General features: G+C 45.3%; 2 protein-coding genes across 2 annotated transcripts in view; one reads left to right on the top strand and one right to left on the bottom strand.

The window, feature by feature from the left end:
- Nucleotides 1-118: 118 nt before the first annotated feature.
- Nucleotides 119-1,633, top strand: TMEM41A (transmembrane protein 41A; the record flags this gene model as incomplete). The annotated part of the gene is made up of 3 exons (XM_010192304.1): nucleotides 119-280; nucleotides 777-915; nucleotides 1,222-1,633. Coding segments are annotated over 3 exons (522 nt in total), but the record flags the coding sequence as incomplete, so codon positions are not given.
- Nucleotides 1,634-5,871: 4,238 nt separating this feature from the next.
- Nucleotides 5,872-19,308, bottom strand: part of MAP3K13 (mitogen-activated protein kinase kinase kinase 13) — a 36,408-nt gene continuing 22,971 nt past the window's right edge. Inside the window, exons 6-14 of the mRNA XM_010192303.1 lie at nucleotides 17,158-17,316; nucleotides 15,526-15,634; nucleotides 14,509-14,618; nucleotides 13,615-13,731; nucleotides 12,956-13,093; nucleotides 11,211-11,955; nucleotides 9,749-9,819; nucleotides 6,979-7,276; nucleotides 5,872-6,297 (exon numbers count right to left, since the gene is read on the bottom strand). Of these exons, the coding sequence (XP_010190605.1) occupies nucleotides 6,196-6,297; nucleotides 6,979-7,276; nucleotides 9,749-9,819; nucleotides 11,211-11,955; nucleotides 12,956-13,093; nucleotides 13,615-13,731; nucleotides 14,509-14,618; nucleotides 15,526-15,634; nucleotides 17,158-17,316 (1,849 nt within the window). The 3' untranslated portion in view covers nucleotides 5,872-6,195. The remainder of the gene's footprint in view (nucleotides 6,298-6,978; nucleotides 7,277-9,748; nucleotides 9,820-11,210; nucleotides 11,956-12,955; nucleotides 13,094-13,614; nucleotides 13,732-14,508; nucleotides 14,619-15,525; nucleotides 15,635-17,157; nucleotides 17,317-19,308) is intronic.

Consider the following 19,308-nt stretch of genomic DNA (forward strand, 5'->3'; position numbering starts at 1 on the left):
GGGCAAGGTGCGAGGCTGGGGGAGTGACGGCTCTGTCGGGGCCCTGAGCGACCGAAGGTGAGGGCTGGGGGGACGTGGCCGTGCCCCACCGGGCTCTCACGGGGTGTCGTGCCCCCAGAATGTCCTGGCTGGAGCACTCTTTGGGCCATGGACCGGGCTGGTGCTGTGCTCGGCCCTGACATCCGTGGGAGCAACCTGCTGCTACCTGCTCTCCGGTGCCTTTGGAAAGCAGTTCCTGGTCCACTACTTCCCTGAGAAAGTGGCTCTGCTGCAAAGAAAGGTAAGCAGCCGTGGTTCTGCAGCCACCTAGTGTGCCCCCTGCATCAGGCTGCCTTTTGGGTTGACTTAGTGAAAAAATGAACGCGGGTCAGTCAAGGGTCTCCTCTGACACCAGCTCCTGGGAGCAAGCCTGTTTGCAAAGGGGGTGCATGGAAAATCCCAAATCCCAAGGAAAATAAAAAGTAAGATGAGGGATTGATTTGGGAGCCCCTGTGCTCCAGAACTGCCTCCACCCATCCTGCACTACATTGTACAGTCAGAGCTGGTGCTGCTGTTGACTTCCCAACCTCTCATTCATGTTAGATCCCATTTTCACCACTTGCATGGAAGAGGCTGGCTCCCCATTAGGCTCCCATACATACATAGTTGCTGCCTTTCATCATATGTTATGTTGTGGCATGTTAGGAAAAAACCTACATTCACTTTAGTATTGTCGCCATTCAGATGTTACTACTGTCTGCAGAGCAAAAATACATTTGGAGTGTTTCTCTTGGCAGGTAGAAGAGAACAGGAGCTCCTTATTTTTCTTCTTGTTGTTCCTGAGGCTGTTCCCCATGACACCAAACTGGTTTCTGAATCTCTCAGCTCCCATTTTAAACATCCCTGTGTCCCAGTTCTTCTTCTCTGTTCTCATTGGTAAGGCCTGGGGAGACTATCTGAGGGGGCAGCGGGACATTGCCTTGGGCAGCATGCTGAGCTGGGGAAGGCAGAACAGCAGGGTCATAGGTGTGACTCTGCCCCATTTAACTGTTTACCTTTGTGCCACTCTTGAGGCATTTTGCAAATACATGTGTATCACCAACACAGCAAAGTTTTCAATCACGCCCTGTTCTTTCCTTTTTGAACACAGACCCCTTTGCCTGGCCTTGGGCAAGGACATACTTAAGCTAATTTTACATAGGAGGGGTGGTAACAGGCTTTTTTTCCCCCTGATTCTTTCAGGTCTTACACCATATAATTTCATCTGTGTGCAGACAGGAGCCATTCTGTCACAAATCACCTCTTTGGATGCCATTTTCTCCTGGGACACGCTGCTCAAACTGCTTGCGATGGCTGTGGCAGCATTGATACCAGGGACCCTCATCAAGAAATACAGCAAGAAGCACTTGAAGCTGGATGGAGACAAGTGTGCTCAGTTACTCAATGGCAAAAAGAGCTCATGATGGCTCAGGTGCCCCAGGTTTTTGGGACTGCCTTGCAAAAGCTGCAGGTCTCTGTCCCTGTGGGTTATCTTCTGCATGATTTGTGCCACCATGGACCAAGGACAATTGCAGTTTTTAATTGTTCTTCTCAGCTAAGAGGAGATGTAAGATTCTTACTTTTAATGAATGTTTAACTGTGCATGTATCTGCACGGAGAGCACTATACAGGGGCTTTGTGAACACTTCGGTGAATTTGCTTGTTTCCTTTCAAATCAGCCTGTGTCTCCAGTGTGCCTGGGGGTGTTGCCAGCCCACTGCAAATGTATTAGCCATGGAAAAAAAAAAATCAAGAGTATTAGCATCCTGTCAGGGAGGCAAATCATAACCCCTTAAGTGCCTCCCAGCCTCTGAACATGGGGGCCAAGCACCATAATCCCCCCAGTCTCCCTTACAACCCACAGGCTTGTCTGCTGTAGGAGAGCTTGCACAGATGCAGAAGACTCTTCCTCCATCTTTCAGATGTTAATTAAGCACACCATGCCAGCTAGGAGGTACCTGTATGTATCATTCATATGTCACCACACACGAGCTTGTTTCTGAGCTCTGTCAGTGGCTGTTCATCCCCAAAAAGACTAGGGGGGGGGCGGGGGGGGCAGGACCGGATGTGCCTGGCTGACAGTTATTTGTACTTGAGGAGCACATTTAAACCTACACATTGGCTCATGTATAACTAGGTTTCTAGATAAGCAGGTAGGCTCTGTCCCGGTTGCTGGAGAACAGTAGCCTGCAGGGATGACATGATGTTCCTTGGTTTTTGGTATTTGCACCTCCTTGGTCTACTCTCTCTGAGTTTTCTCTCCACCTGGAAAATAAAGTAAATTTTCTGGCATGGAAGAGGACAGATGGGGGACCCCAGAGCAGTTGAGAAGCTGACAGAGTGAACGCTTCATCCATTTTAGCACCTTCCCCACCAGCAGGGCTGGAACTGAGTGGGAGAGCAAGGTTCCCAGGGTGAGAAGTCGTGGTTGCAGATTCAATCCCCCAGCTCACATTGCAAAATCACTTACCTGACAGAAGCAAAGGCCAACACTCAGGGATGCCTGGGTGCTTGGTAGGTTGCATGTGTTCAGAGACAGAAAACTACAAGCTGCTTACAAACACCATGTTTGTTATTAAAAGGCTTCATGACATCCCAAAGCGCATAAGAAACCATTCCCAGATCACCAGACCAGCCTGAGAAGTATTGAAGTACACTGGCTTTTTATTCCATGCATTGTTTGCTTTGATAGTCATTCTTGTTTCCATCACTGTACACTGTTCAATACAAAAAAAATCAAGTTTGTATCAGGAATCCGCAGAGCGGGGAGGGGAGAGATGAACACTACTGGACAGGGCCAAGATGAAATGGTTACTTAACACGACAGTGGGGAAGGCAACATTCAGCTCTGGGAGAAAATCTAGGCTAGTGTTCAGGAGCTGTCAGCAGCCATGAGAACTGGATCAGGGTAGCTGGGATGCTGAAAAGGGAACCCATAGTTTATTTCTGTCTTGCAAATGCGGTGTTACTGGGAGGAGGAAGCAGGCCTCTGTCAGCCTCACACCCTGCTAGGAGAGAAAGTGCGAGGAACGGCAGCAGAGGTGCCTGTACAGTAATGTGGAGATCACATCCATGTGCAACTCTGGGTAGGTTTCACTAAGGAAAATGCCTCTGTAATCCCCTGCAGAACTGACAGCAACCATCAGAGGCCGGGATGGCATCTCCACAGGTACAGGGTTACGCGTGTAGGCAAGGGGGGGCAGCCCTAGTGGCAGGCCCAGAGGGATGCTGCATAGTAGGCAGCAGTTCTGAGGAGCGACACTAGACCTTAACAGTGCAAAGAAACTAGAGCTAAGTGTGGCAGCAGACAACCTGAAGGGTTTAGCTCTGCTTTTCCAGGCTGCAAAATGGGCCAGCGTGTCCCTGGGCAAGGACGGGGAGGAATCAGCACACACCCGCTGGCCCAGAAGGGTCCCCAAAAGCCCACACCCACACATCAAAGCTTCTCTACCTCTCTGCAAGCCCAGAGGAGCTTCACATGGCAGAGGAGCTCTAAGCAGAGGCCACAGGTACCAAAACCCCTCTGGGATCTTTTTGTTAGGGACTGGATCACCACAAGTCCCTGGATGGAGACTCGGACAGGCTGGAGCTGGAGGCAGCTGTGCTATGGGTGCCCTAGGACACCACACACAGTGGGCACCACAGGACCCTGGACTAGGCTGAACCCAGCTCCCTGCCTGCGGGAGCTCAGGAAGCCTGCCAGAACAAACAGCAGAGTCTCTCCAGGGGCGTAGGACCTGGCATCCTCTGCTGGGGGGGACATGTGATGGTCCTTCTCAACCTCTCTTTATGCTATAGTTGTGTATATGTGAGGTGCACACAGTGTTAAATTCCTGCACTCTGGCCTCCAGCCTCCTGAGTAAGCACCCGTACCACCTCTTCTACATCGAAACCTCTTCCACACCAGAACAGCAAAGTCATCTCTGGCCCTGCCACCTCCTGCTGCTGCTGTCCTCCTCTCTGCTTGTCACTTTGGATGCTCTTGCCAAGGGATCTTGTGACGGTTATTCACTTTGTGAGCAATTCAGAAGCCACTCACTCCCTGATCACTATTCCCCACCAGCTCAGGGGCGACCATCTCTACTGGCAACACAAGCAAATTGCAGCATCAACCACGAGGAATATCACAGGGCCCTCGGGGCTGACTGCATCCATCCCTCTCAGACCAGCCTCGACAGGTTCTCTGCCCCGATATAACAGCATCCTTGGAAATCACAAGAGGCAGCAACTACTGACAGCTGCTGAGACCAGCTCTGCTCCCATCCCCCCAGCACCCAGGGAGAAGGTAACAACACACAAACAGATTACAATTGTGCTAGTGGTGAAGCCAACCTTCTGATCTACAGAAATTATAATAAATAATAAAATAACATCATAACTTAAAATCTGTGTGTAGTCCAGCTACAAAAATTTTAAAATATGGGATAATTTAACTCATACAATACTGCTCTCTGTATAAGTAAGATATTTTCCTTCATTGTGCCATGAGGCTATAAATTACCAGTTAAATTCAAACCAATATTTTAACATAAAATGTAAACAAACAAAGCAACAGAAGTACCTGTCCATGGTCCATTCCTGCCGTTCACCTCAGGCTGGTGTGCCAGTCTGCAGAGCAGCACCCAACCAAATGGCCATGCACCACGCGTGCATGGCACAGCCAGGCCAGCCACCACTCTAGGAAGATCAGAGTGAAAGCTCTTGCAGGGGGATATCAACTAAGGTCGGAGGGGGGAGGAAACGTGCTCTATCATTTTGTTCTCTTTAAATATTGATTTAGAAGAGTAGTGTTTGAAGGGAAGGCACTATGAGTTCTATCAAAAAACAAATTTTTCTTATCTGCCAATGCCTCGGCCTGTCACATGCCAGTACTGTCCTCACTTTCACCTGCAGAGTTTCAGCTTGAAGGAGAAAGAGGCCTCAGGGTACACCTGAGACACAGCTGTGCCACAGGCACCATCAAGATTCCCTGTGCAACCTGTTTTGCACAAAGCCTGACATGAAGGGCAGGCAGCTGTTAATGCTTTCAAAAACGTACAGTGAATAACAAGACAGAGCAGGGCTGATGCTCTTATCTAGGCCAGTGTTTCCCAGTCTTCCCCCTCAACACACAGCTCTCTGCTGGTTTTTGATGCTGTTGAAGGTGAGAGACTGCTTCTCCAAGTCCAGTGCAGGCGTCTCCGGTTTCCTCCCCAGAAGAGTGCTCAGGCTCTGCAGAATGTGCTTTCCAGGGTTTGCAAGTTCTAACTTTTCCAAACACTGATTTGATTGGTTTCTTTGACTGACTGAAACAGACAGGAGGTAAGAGGAGGAAGTAAACTGGGAAATGGCACACTGCATCTGAAAGAGGTTTCCCCGCTCAACTGGAGATCGACACTGCCAGAGTGAAGCAAGGACGATGTTAACAAGTGCTCTTATACCAATTCTCGAGAGGACGAGGTTAGAATACATTTGCAGGATCTCACAACAAAATGCTGATTAAAAAAAGAAACTAAAAATCCTTAAAATAAAACCCACTATTACATTCCTGGGGATGTATCGACTCAGAAGACCCTGGATGTTAGCACCTCGGTACCAATTTTCTCCAGGAACGTGTCCACCTTCTGATTAAAAGTGACCCAGCTGGTTATACTGAATACGCTTTGTTCACAGGTTACCCTATAGTAAGGTCTTTTGATACTTCCTCATTTGATAAGACTGAGTGGTTTCATTTTCTCCATCTGTCCTCCAATCTTCAGGGCCACGAGGCCTGGTCCCCTGTGAAAGCAGCAAGAGAATGCCCTGCATGTGTACACAAAGCTGTCCAGGCAGGACTCCCAGGATGTTTCTCTGTAATGTGCTTGCTTTCTGAACATTTTTTTTTTTGCAACAAGTCTGTGTGTCTATAAATACAATCCACTCTTTACAGTAAAAAGTGTTAAAATGTCAAAAAAATAAATATCCATGTTACAGTAACTAGATTATTCAATAAAATACATCCCTGCCATTCTTGATTGAAATGCTCAAAGAGAATTAATTTCATTTGGACATTTTCCAGAGATTCAGGTTATTGCAAATCACTCCTGGGGTGGGAAGGAGAAGCATCTTCTCTTCCTGGAAAGTGTGATGAAGGGGAATGAAGTGGAATCTCAGGGAAATCAAAATGCCGGTATCAGGAAACTTTGGGGGACATCTGTATTACCAAGTAGCAGAGCTGCAGGGCTTATTGGTCCTGACCGTGGCATCAGAACACTCCCCTTCAGAAGAGTCACAATCTGATTCTCCAAACTGTGCTGGGTTCTGCAAAGCAAAAAGAAAAGGAGAAGACGTGAGCAACATTTCTGCACTGTGGATAAACCACACCACCCCAGTCTGCATCAGCAGACAGGCAAAGGTCACCACCATCAGAGAAAGACAGCAAGGAGATAACACAGGAGATAACAACAACACACAAGCACCCTACTAAAGGTCACTTGTCTCCCCTTAACGAGGGGACAGCAAAAAAATATCTGGTCAAAGCACCACTAAACACAGCTATGAGAAGATGGTAAAGCAGACTCTGTCCTACCTCTCCCAGACACTCAAAAGACAGTAAAAGGAAGAAAATCATTCTAACTTCATCAGCAAGGCTGCCAATGGCTAAGTTTGAGGCAGGCAGTTTATATCCCTTCTGTTTCATTATCTACTTGATGTGCTACTTTTTATCCCACTTAATGCAACTGCAAATCCAATGGCCTCCCAATACCACACTCATCTTGACCAGCAAATGATGTTCAGCTTTGTTTGAGCTACCTTCCCCTCTTCTCAGCTGGCCAAGTACGAGAAAGACTGGGTATTTCAGCAGCTGCTTTGCTGCAGTACCTCAACCACAGCATTTCTTAGGCAGTCATCCAACTCCCTGGCCCCTGCATCCCTTTTCATAACATCTTTTCTTTTAACTCAATTACAAGAAAAAAGGGGGTTGCTGAACTTGCAACTCACCTCACAGCTGTGTTCATCTGCACAAAGTTTGCCCAGAGACATCTGAGTCTTGACTCTCCGCACAGCGCACTCTTTGTCTGAAAGCCCATCAGACTGGGTGGAGATTTCAATGGGGATCTCTGGAGTCTGGGACAACATATCCTCCAGCTTTTCAGCCAGCTCATCTTCCAGCTTGGTGGCCAGCTCATCCGGGCTGTTTGAATGATCGCTTGTGTTCCCCTCCTCTCCATCTGACACAGAGAAGTTCTCCGAGCTGAAGGTTGAGTAGGACTGGCAGCTACTAATGCAGCGGTGAGGTCTGCAAACCAGGAGAATAGATCGACTTGTATCCCAATGCCTCTGACTGCTGAGGAACAGCAATTTTCTGGCTGCTGTGTTTGGCTACGTGACTACAACTGGGGGCCTCGACAGACCCCAGTCTTGGTGCCCACTCAGCCCTGGGTGAGCCTGTCCCCAGGAGCCCCTGCTAACTAGAAAAGTTACGGCTCCTCAGTGGACAGGTTTCCATGTGTGCTCTCACTGAGCACAGTAAGAATGAGCTGGTGAGCCAGCACAGCGTTGCAGTTCAAGCACAAGGAACTCATGTTTCTGTCACATAGCAAGGGTGCAAGGCAGCTTTCTTTTAAGACATACATCATAATCAAAACCCTCACAACATCAGTAGAGTGGTGAATGCAGAGTGGCTGCTACAGCCTTACACAGGCTCCCCCAGCAAACCCCTCATCTTCCTTTCTGCTGCAAGCAATGCAGAGCAGATTTTGGCACCTGTTCTTTTAACCAGCATCTTCAGCACAAGCAGCACAGGGCTCGCTCACTGTAACAGACAGCCCAGGCCGCTCAGTCCTGCTCTCTCCAGCAGATACCACTCAGGAACAGTGCACACATTAGTGTCTGACTGCTTCTCCACACTGGGCTTGATCCTTCAAAAAAACATCTGAGCAAAACAGGTCCTCTCCCTAGAAAAGACTTTCCAAGAGCCTCTTCCCATCCTAGGAACACATCTCCAGCTGAGTCATAGCTGATCTGCAAGGCTGACAGCAAGAGCTCTGCAAAGTATTGGGCTGCCTTCCCCATCTTGGAGCTATGGAAATCTACCACCTTTTGTATGATTTAATTTAAGATCTACATCTTTAAATTCATCTGGTCTTATTTGCTGTATGTTCATATAGTAAATGTCTGCTATATGTTCATACTAGGTAATCTACCCTGGAGCATATTCTGCTTTTAACAGCCTTTTTTCCCCAAGGAAAGGCCATACTGTAAGGTTCAAGCCAATTCAGCTGGCAGCAATTCCAACCACCAGGCTAGAATTTAGGTATGTGTGCTCAAAACAAAAGCTCATGGTTACTTGAATGTGGAAGCCACCTCAGGCCAGGATTCAGCAGTAATAGTACAAAATACCAGTTGAGTGAACGTGCCAGGAGACCCACAACAGGTCATCATCACACTGAAATCAGGAAAGGGAATTTGTCTTCTCAGTTAGTAAATCACAGGAGGAACAACAATCACACACACGAGGAAATTATGAGTCACAAAACTCTAGACCAGCGTTCCATCTCCAACCCTAGGCAGGCAGAAATAACGTGGGAAAAGCTTGAGAACAGGTTGTGCCTGCTTTCTCCTGGCTTATCTTCCTGGTTTGCACCTTCAGCAGATCAGACTTCTGAGCTGAAGATCAAACCTGGGTGGCAGTGCTTAACAGCCACTGACAGATCTCTACTCCATAAATCTAACACTTATGATTTGTTTATGTTTTGATTTCCACAGCCTGTCTTGAAAATGAGCGCCACGTCTGAAAAATGTTTTGGATGGAAAAAGCACTTCCTTTTGTTCATTTTAAACCCCATTTGCTTCACTACGTGTCTCTAACATGAATGAAAGGAATCATTCTTTGTCTCTTTTCTCCACATAAATTACAATTTCATGCACCTTCAGTATCACCTCTCCTCCTGCTAGACATGGATTTAATCTATTCTTCTACAGAAACCATCCCTAACGATTCCTGTCACACTTCTCAACACCTTTTCAAATTTTACCATGGTCTTTGAGCTGGGGCAATGGAGGTAGCATTTAGGATTCAAGCTGTAGGCGTGCCATGGATGTATACAAGAGCAGCCAAGTTTTTATTTTCTTCTCGGCTCCTTTCCTAACAACCCTTAACATGTTTGACCACTGGATCACTTCTACACTTCAAGCACCTGCTTTCATAAAGCTATCACACCAATTCCATTATTTGTTTCCCCAGCACAGGATAATAAACCCCAATACTACATATATTAAATATAGAAACACCCCTTCAAGTCTCTTACTTTACAGGCAACACCATCCAATTTAATCTGCTGTGTTGCCATCTCTTCAATACTAGCTGAATTCAACTATGAAAATGCTGGACTCAGCCCCACTGCAGCAACAGTTAATAAACGACATTCAAAAGAGTCCACAAAGGGTCCCAACATCCAGTAAGTCTGATTCTGGTGAAACAGATGCAGCAGCTTATTTTTATAGGCTCAATAACGTAATCAAGTATCATTAAGTCGTGCTACAAACAGCATGCAGCAGAAAAGCTGTGCTGGAGGTAACATCTCCGAACAGGCAGAAAACAGTGAGTGAACACGAAGGATCAGCCAAGGGCAGGTGAGATGCACTGAATGTGAATCTGTTCCTATGCCAGCACCTTCCACAGTTTCAATGCTGGTGTGCAGTTGCTGTGACAGTTGTCCTCCTGAGTTCTGTCCCATCAAAAAGAGATTAGAGTGAATTCATATTTTACCTTTGTCTACGAGGAAACTCCACTTCGCTGTCTACTTCACCCTCTTCCTCTTCTGAAGAGTCGTCACCGCTCTGGCAGAAAACAAGAACAAGAATGGTGTCACATTTGTGAAAGAACAAACACACAACTACACGGTTGCCCCTTGTGTCAATGGGCTGCAAAAATCCAGACAAGAAAATAACCTGTGTACCAATGAACACTAACTCAGACATCTTACCAGGAGACTATTTCAGGCAGTCTTATAATGCTGCCATTTCTGAATTTGGAGCGATTGACTTTGAAATACACCGGAGTACTTTAGCAGGCAATGAGTACATAACGTTCCAGATTTTTAGAGAAGGAAATCAAGTAATTACTATCAAACTGAAATCCACATAAATTATTGAGCTGATCTGGCATTCTTGGCTTTACAACGTCAACCCACTTCTACGTGAGCCCATCATAGAGCAGGATGGGGGATGACACAGAGTTTGCTGGTGGGTTTCACCAACTAGGAAAACTTGAGTTTTGTCCTCATTTCTACTTCAGTGAGCACAGAGCCTTTTATTCTCCTTTTCTCATCCAAATCCACCCCCTGCATTCTTGGTTTTTACAGCCTCCTATCCTATCCAACCTGCCAACCCCTGGTTCAGACTCAGCCTCTACATCTCATCCCATCCCTTTATAAGACAAGGTCCTCCTCCTCCCTTCATTCTGGGCCTGAACCACACTCTTGGTATGGTACTCATCCTCTTTTCCTTCACTTTTCCACCCAGGCCCAGTTTTCCTGCTCTTTGAACTCCACTCAGACTGGTTCCTACTTCTCTCACCATCTGGATGGAAGCAGGAGAAATGAAGAAGGAATGTGCAACTGTGCTGTAACATCTTTTTGACTTTCACAAAATACATAAGAACAGATGCTTAGTCAAAGGGGACAGTTTCTGGCAGGTACAGCAAAAGGCATGTCCCCAAGACCATGGCAAATGTTGAATTTCTTCTGTACAGCAGCACTACAGGTTCTTAATGCAACTGGTACGTGATATTTAACATCACCAGAAGGATGCATTTACCCCTTCCTTTGTTTTGAGAAAGGCTTGAAAACATTTTGAGATTGTTTCCACAACAAAAATTCAGTAGATCTAGTTTCAGCTCAAACAAAAACTGGGTGAATTGCAAGTAGCAGAACTAGGACCTATCGAAACCACACTTGACAAGCCTCATTACTAGCAGCATGCTCCAATATGCCTACAGCACTCCTCAATAAAATTCACTTTAAAAGTATGTCCAGATCACAAAGCAAAGTTCAGATGGGTATAATTTCTTTAAGATAAATTTGCACATGTGACTTTACGGCTATGTGCATGGGAAACATGACTTTGCTACGTTCCCACATCCAGACACTAACCTATGCTACACACCTTTTCCTCTCCACCAAAAGAAGAGCAAGCCTTGTTTTTTTCAAATCATTATGCGTTGTCCTTACCTTTTGAAGGGCTCTTGCTTTGCAAGGTAGCACTGAGGAGGCCATGTGCTGTGGAGTGCCTAGGGACGATGCTGACTTGGAGTTGCTGAAGCCCTCTTCCTCCATCTTCTCGATGAACTGCGCATTTTCATACAGGGAAACAGATGTTGGAGACTGAGAATGGTTTATGCCTGTTTCAACAGATGACATCTGTACCTGACCACTGTCCTCTTCCCTGCACTGAAGACAGGAATTATACGGATCTGTGCTGCAACACTCCCAGTGATCAGCTTTGCTTTCTTTGCTCTCCAGATTCCTTCGGCAATCTGCTTCCATGGCAGCAGAGATGAGATCAGGGCTGGAACCAGACATCCGCCTTTGCGCGTGGTTACTAAGAGGACTCCGCAGTGCTGCTGCAGGACCAAAGTACCTTAGGTTGTTTGCACAGTTGGCAATATCTTGTCCATGGGCATGAAGCCGTGAGTGATGGCCATGGGGATGGCTGTGGCCATGTTGCTGTGGTAGGCCGGGATGATGAGAATGATTATGAGGTGGAGGTGGGGGTGCATCATCTTGCACTGGCTGGTTTTTCAAGATCCCTGCAAAATCATTGTAGCTGCCTTTGCTGTTCCCTCGGCGGTGACGTGGCTTACTGCGGTAACGGCTTTTGCCACTCAGAGTTGACATTTTGGGACTTCCTGAGACTGGTGAGCCATTGGATGCTGCTTCTGCACTGGGTATGCCCTCTGACTTCAGTAGGTCTGGCCTGAGAGACAGTCAGCAGAAGTTACACATTCAACCACAAAGAAATGACACCAGCTCAGAGCCAGGATGAAGAGGCAGCTGTAGCCATAAGCACTCTGCTTTCCAAAATCTACAGACTTCCCTGCCCTTAAGCTGTTTGGCTTCTACATTTAGTTCCCTTTGATTCTCTCCACTCAATGTCCTTTCTGTTCAGCCCATCATGCTCTACACTTCTTTCTTGCTGCTTTTTCCATTATCTGCCACATACTCTCCTTTTTCTGCTCTTACTTTGATGTTCTGCTCCCAGGATAGCTCTCTCTTAAGACCTTGGTGTAGGGCATGTCTCTTACTATGTGCATATACAACGCTCAGCACAATAGGGTCCCAATCTGCTGATAGTTATCAGCCTGCTGATTTTAGAAGCACATGTGGATATTAATTCAGAAGTGATTATTCACTGTTAATCATGACATTCTAAATTCTGGAAATCCCAGAAAATGGAAGAGTAAAATAGGTAACTCCTCTAAAACAAAAATTCACTTTCTGAAAGTCATGCAGAAGAGAAATAGCTGAAAGGACAGCGTGAAATCCCAAATCTCAAACCCCATTTTAATACCTCAACAATGAATCCATCCACCCCGAGGACTGGCTGATTTCCATAATCCCTCACCCTGTTTATTACCACTCCAGTCAAGGATGATCTAACTGCTCTTTGCTTGGACAGAGAGAAATTCAAGACAACACATTAGGTACCTCCTGTCAATGCACCATCATCTGTGGAAAAATTTCATATGGACCAAACAGTTCCAGAGAGCTGCCCAGGTAGAAGGGATTGCAGGATTAATCCCTTTTACTTTAAGACTAAGCAATTGTGGTTCTGAGGGTCAGACCAGGCCCAAGAGTGAACAACCCTTTGGCCTGTCCTGCATTGCCATCAGAGTCAAAGGGAAGCATGCTGCTTGCTCATCTCAGTGGGGATCTACCGCTGGTTCCTGGCACAGAACTAGGTTGTCACTTCTTACCGTTTAGTCTGGCTGCCTGGTTTATGGGAGACCCCTTTCCTCTTCATCAGCTTCTCCACTGTATTGGGGTGGATTATTGGTCTGACTGGGTGGCGTTTGTAAGTCCCAGGGTATTTCTTTTCCACTGCTTGTTCCCTCCTGAAATATTGAGGAAAACCAAGAACCAGATCAGTTCTCTCTTTATCCAACTGCAGCTCCTGCTGGACAGAAACACAGCTCCACTGTGAGCACACTGCGTGCCTACTTTTCAGCTACGGCTGGGTGCAACACATCATCCTGTTCTGGGAAAGGACACAGTCATTTTCTAAATTCACTCTGCAGAGATCAGGCAGTTGGAACGGAACCTTGACACGCAGTCCAGAAACAGCACTGCTTTTCTCTTTACAAAGGGGCCAAAGGATGCTAACATCAAATGGGAAAGGTGCATTTCTCCCAGTCCGTAAACACTGGGTAAAGATATGTGCACGAAGTTGTCTGTAGTAATCTGCTCTGAAAGGGCCACTCTCTGCTTGCCAGCTCTTTTTTTACCCTATAAGTTTGTCAGGGGACACTAAATCTACAAGTACCACTATGCAGTTTAGAAATGAAGGATTGGTGGTTTTTCTCCTGTATGCATATTGGCACGTGCACGGCATGCTGTTATTCCCAGAGACACGTACTTTATGAGCTCCTTCTCACGGACCTCCAGCTGCAGCATAATAGCACTGAGCTCCATGTATAAGTTATTGGCTCGCTCCAGCTTCCTCTCATAGTGTTCGCGGATATCCAAAGCATGTCTGAAAAACCAGAAGAGTTATTATTCCACAGTCTGATGTCCCTGGACCAAGAAAGGAGAATAAGGAAAAGTGCAGATGCTTTAGGAAAAGGCTTTCTAAAAGTCAAATTTGCCGGTTGTATTGCACTGAACCCCAGACAGAGCTAACAGTGAATGACAATTAAGAGCTTGATACAGCAATGAATCATGATATGATTTAGCAAGTGTTTAACAGTCTTAAAAGAGCAGCAACGCTTCTCACTAGAGAAGCTGCAAATATCTCACATGCATCCACGAACCCTTTGGACAAGCCCAAATCATCCTTTTTGCACAGAGAAGAGGCTAAGTCAGCTTCTAAAGAAACAGGGAAAGAAGTAATCTGTTTTTATTTCATACAAAGCAATATGCTCCTCCAGCCACACCATAGTTGCAGAAGACATCTTGAACCACAGCTGAAAGATGCAACCCATCAAAAGCTCCCTACAGCTTGGGAACATTGATCAACTACTACAGCAAAGTGGCTGAACAAGGCTTCCTTTGGTTTCTCAGCTTTGATACAGAATTGCTACTTGGTGCTTTATGTTTCTCTGTCATAACTATATTTACAAATTTGTATCACAGCAGATAAGAGTTTCCTTTCTTAAATAAACATTCTGCTTCCATTGTTAAGTTGTTCCAATGTTCAAAATCACTTTCATTGGGCTGTTGGTGCACTCGCTCCCAGTGTTCTGGGAGCATGTTTGCTTCCCTGGAAATAACTAATTCAAAGTGAGCAGTAAACAAAAGAATGTCAACACACCTCAGCTCTTCCCTTCGACGACGAATCAATTCTTCATCTAGCCGGTGGATACAAGTTCCTTCACTTTTAATTTTCTCAAAATGTTTCTTCACTTCTTCTCTCCATTCAGCCTAGGGAAGCAATTTACTTTCAGGTATTTACAAATAACTGGGATGCCTTGTTGCACCAAAGAAAAACTCTTGGGCAACATTCTTTATGTCTGCAGAAAATAACAGGTTTGGGTTGAAAATGTGTTTCCATTGGCTGAATTATTTTGGGTAACAATAGTTTGTTACTCAAATTAGTTTCAGTATTTTCAAATGGTATTTCCAATTCTGTGCTCTAATGAGATCATTTAAAACATAAAAATTCCTAAAGCTCTTTCCATCTTAAGACAATATTTTCTTCCCTTTTGCCAATTAAAGTAAACAGAAAGGCCTATAATTTGGAAAGCTATATTCATGACAACGATGACTGTCACTAGGGTGATACCAACTCCACTGGCCTCTTGAAGCCTTAGTTCTTGCGGCTTTAATAAATGCACCCACTTCCTCACACACATCCCAGCACTGTATAGATCTTCTATACTGGAGGCAAAGTTTCCTTCTCATTCCCTCCTTGAGAACAGACAATAACTCGCTGGGTAGGACTCAAAGAATCTTTAAGAACATACTTTCACATTTCCCCTGAAAGTCCCAGAGCCCCTTCACTGGCCTTTAACAGCTCTTTGCCCAACGGGATGCCCTGCTCATCTTCACTATAAATGCAGTGGCTCTGCTCTCAGCAGTCTCGTGCTCTCCTGTACAACAGTACTGGGAGAGCAGCTGGGAGCAGAACATTTGAAGTCAGGAGTCTTGGAGAAGTGAATGAGACAACACTGAGTTTCTAACTAAAGTCAGCAGATGTCTCCATTTGTGAAAGCTGGGATAGAAGATTTTAAAATGCCCATCAGTTTGTTTCTCCCCAGGAATCAAACTGAAATCACAGATCTGAACTTTTGCTGTACTCAATGCAGCCTCCAAAATCAGATCCAGTTACCTGTGATTTGAAATAGGTTTCCTGAGGAGTAGCCAGCACGTCAGCAGATGCGATATCCAGGTGCATCAGTGTCTGCCGGAAGGAGGGACGATTCCGGGGCTTGCTCTGCCTGGAACAAAACAGACAAATACCCAAACATGAGATGGGGTTAACTCTGCTAGCTTCTACCATTCTGAAAGGGTTTCTCACTAGAATATATTCTCTGAACCACACAGCTGATAGATTAGAGCAAAAGAGCTTTTCTAGTTTTCTCTTTTTCTGAATATGAGTTTATTGTGCTAGAGTTGTTTTGAATTCAGGTTTTGGTTTGTGATGAGCTATTCTGAAGGAAAAAAAATAGATTAATACCATTTAAAATAGGAAAACGTGATTACAAAGTGAAAAACAAAATACCAACTGAAACTGTTCCTAATTTGTTTGTCAAGAAGAAACAGAACTCTGTTCATTACCCCATTAACTTCCAAATTTAATAATGGGAATACTCAATCTAGTAGAAATGATAATTTACATTCATCAAAACAGGGTATTTAGAAACACCAAACACACCTATGTAGCCATACAGTACATGCCTGAGCCTACACAGTATTGTAATGCATTGAATATTTCTGTAAGATCACATTCAAGGACAAAACCATTTCCAGCTTTAAGAAAAGAGACCAGCACTCAAGCTTCAGCACTGGACCCTGCAGACTGGCTGTATGGATGCAGTGCTTGGGACAAGAAACAGCTTCTTCAGCCACCTCTCCTCTCCAAACCACCTACTTCCACTAGGTGGGGATACAAGTGTACGCCTGGACTCACTGTTCAGAGCTGCACAAACTGCCTCCTGCCTTTTGCAGCTATGCATAGAAGCACAGCCAGGCAGAGCACGTCCCAGTGCAGATACTGCGACACCACGACCTGCTGCAGCTCGGGGTCATGGGGGTAAGCATATCCTCCTTCATAGGGTCCATAGATGCTCTGGCCTGTTTTCCCCTTTGTGCCATTGGGAGGATGGCTGGTAAAACTCACGGAGTGGGAAAATGCTGGAAAACCACTGACACTGTGTCGAGATGCAATTACAGACTTGAAGGATTAATGCATAATGCAAGACAAATAATTCAACTGTAATCTGGCATGTGGAAGAAACTGAAAGCATTTTCCATATCTACATCTGTAAAATCCTGGTCTCATACAGAAATCTCAAATTTTTCTTTGTCCAGTTCAAAAGCCAGCAACTTAAGAGGGTTTCAGCATAAAAAATTCTCATGGGTTACTGTCACCCTGCTGGGGCTCCCATCAAGCTCTGCTCCCCCACTTTTCTCTTGTTCAACTCCTTCCCCCTCCTCAGTAGCCCACCTCAACAGTGTCTGCCCACTCCCTCCCCTGCCTCATCCACTCAGCAAACCAGATAGGTCTCTTCCTACTTCCTCTAAGCTCCAAATGCTCTTCTGAGGCCCAGGCCTGTTGCCACAAGGAAGCAGAATCCAAAATGTTAAAACTTAACTGCTCTCTTGACAAGTGTGAGCGCATTTAAGAGCCCTCTGCTCTGGGCTCAACACTCCCACTCTGACTCTGGTTTCACTGATTTTACTGAAAGTCTGGCAAGAGCTGGGAGCCAGCCCTAGGTCTGTGCGGGGTTCAGGCTCTTACCAGGTCTGCTTCATGAGGATTTTGAAGCCATCTGGGCAGGTGGAAGGGACAGGAAGGTGCAGGCTGTTACTGCCCACTCCCCAAATGATGGCCGAAGAGTCCACATCCTTGTAGGGAATCTCTCCTGTAAGCAGCTCCCACAAAACTACCCCAAATGACCTGATGAGGAAATAAACCAGGAAAAAAACTTTTGCATGAATTCAATTTAACAGAAACATCTAGAACGTGGAAAAAATCACTATTTGTTTGGTAAAACATGGCACTAAGTATGTCTGATCTGAAAGTGCAAGTAGGTACAACAGTGTTTACATACTAGTTTTTTAAACCAAGAGTAGCTATTTTACACACCAGGTAATTCTTCCTCCTCTGCCACAGCACTGAGCTGAACACCAAACCACACTGGTTTTCAGCCACATTTTCCTCTATCTTTGTGAGATTTTAAAAATCCTGAAAGCACATTTTTTGGTATGGATAAAATCTTACTCCTGTTAAATGAAAAGGCAAGATAGCTTTTCTGAGATAGACTTTTAACTGCTCTTATTGGTAAGAAAAGGGCATCTACTACAGGACAGACAGAAGTGACAAGTGTCTCTCACAGGGACAACAGAACACAGGCTGTGGTTTGTGGGCTTTTTGTTTTACAACAGTCAAAAGCTCCCTCTGCTGTTACGTGTACTACCAGGTAAGAGTTATATGTTTGAGACTCATCACTACAGCTACTGCAACATGGAAATGAAGAAACAAATGCACCATTTTTAAGTGTCAGTATCAAAAGCAAATGCAGTTTCATCTGTTATTTCCTTTGTGCTGAGGAAAGAAAGGCTAAAGAAAGAAAAAATTAATTAAGAGAACTCTGCTGTGAAAAGAACCTGCTATTGCAAGAACTGAAAGATACCGGTAAAAAAACATCACTTAGCTTCTCTTCCTTAGCAAAATGATCAGTAAGGACCAACACCTTAATTTGTAACAGCAAACAGTTACTTGTTTTACTGAAAATCTTCACCCAATAAAACACCAAAGAAATATCAAACCAGTCAATACAGAGGGAAACAAAACGCTGCTGAGAACCAGCACCACTCTTACTGCCTATTAACAACCAGGCTGTGTACAAGGTGAGGTACAATGGTCTCGGCTACAAACCCAGATGTATCACCTTACTTGCGTGCCCCTTCCCTCTGTGGGACACCAGCCCTGCCAAGCTTGCTGGCAAGTCAAACCAGGTGAAAAGAGAGAAGTGTTTCTGGCTGGTACTAATATCAAGTTGCTTTTAGTAAGTAAAATTTAAGTAAGCAAAAGAAGTAAAAAAGAACATCCAAGGGCCAAACTGCCTGGGTCTAAACAACCATCAGACAGAGAACAGAACTTCATGTGAAAAACGTTGCACTTTGAAAGCCCATTGGCTTCAGATCATGTGAGGGAAAAAAAACAACAAACAAACCACAAAACAAGCAGAATTTGAATGTTTCTGTGGGCTACAGGAAAGCAGGGATCCAGGTGGTTGGACAAACTACCAGGAAATCCCATGTGGTTTCAGCTTTGTTATGATTAAGAACTGACAAAGGATTTTCAAGACTCCTGATAAGATTATAGATTTTCTTTTTTAGCATGCTGTTAAAGATGAGAGAGAACAGACATATAAGCAGCTTAGGAACTGTTCTCATTTGTTGCCAGCATTCATGAACATCACTTTTACTCATCTTGGTGCAGGAATAGATGTCAAGGAGTTTGAGCAATCATCACTGCAGCAGACTCAAGAGGAACTTGCACCAAAAGCACCTCTAGGTTTGCACTGAAAAGCAACATCTCCAGGTCACTGAGGAAAGGAGTAAAGGAGTGCCCACAGCCCTCAGCAGACCTGGCACCTGGATTTTATCAGGCATGATGCTCCACACAAAATTCCTTAACCTAAGCCACTAACAGACAGAAAGTCGAGGGTGGAAATTGAGCACCATTCCTCCTCATCAACCTGTGATTCAAACGGAGGAGCTCAGAAGACAAATGGTGAGTGTATTTTCTTTCCAAAACGACCCAAGAGTTTCTCCTAGAAGAGCTGGCTGTGCTATGGCAGGCTACATCCACACAGAATGAACATGCAAAACACTGCGGGCACAAGAGCTGTGTGCTGCACATTACAAGACTTTCCCTTTCCCT

This window comes from Mesitornis unicolor, unplaced genomic scaffold (genome assembly GCF_000695765.1).
Source record: "Mesitornis unicolor isolate BGI_N332 unplaced genomic scaffold, ASM69576v1 scaffold8359, whole genome shotgun sequence".
NCBI lineage: Eukaryota > Metazoa > Chordata > Aves > Mesitornithiformes > Mesitornithidae > Mesitornis > Mesitornis unicolor.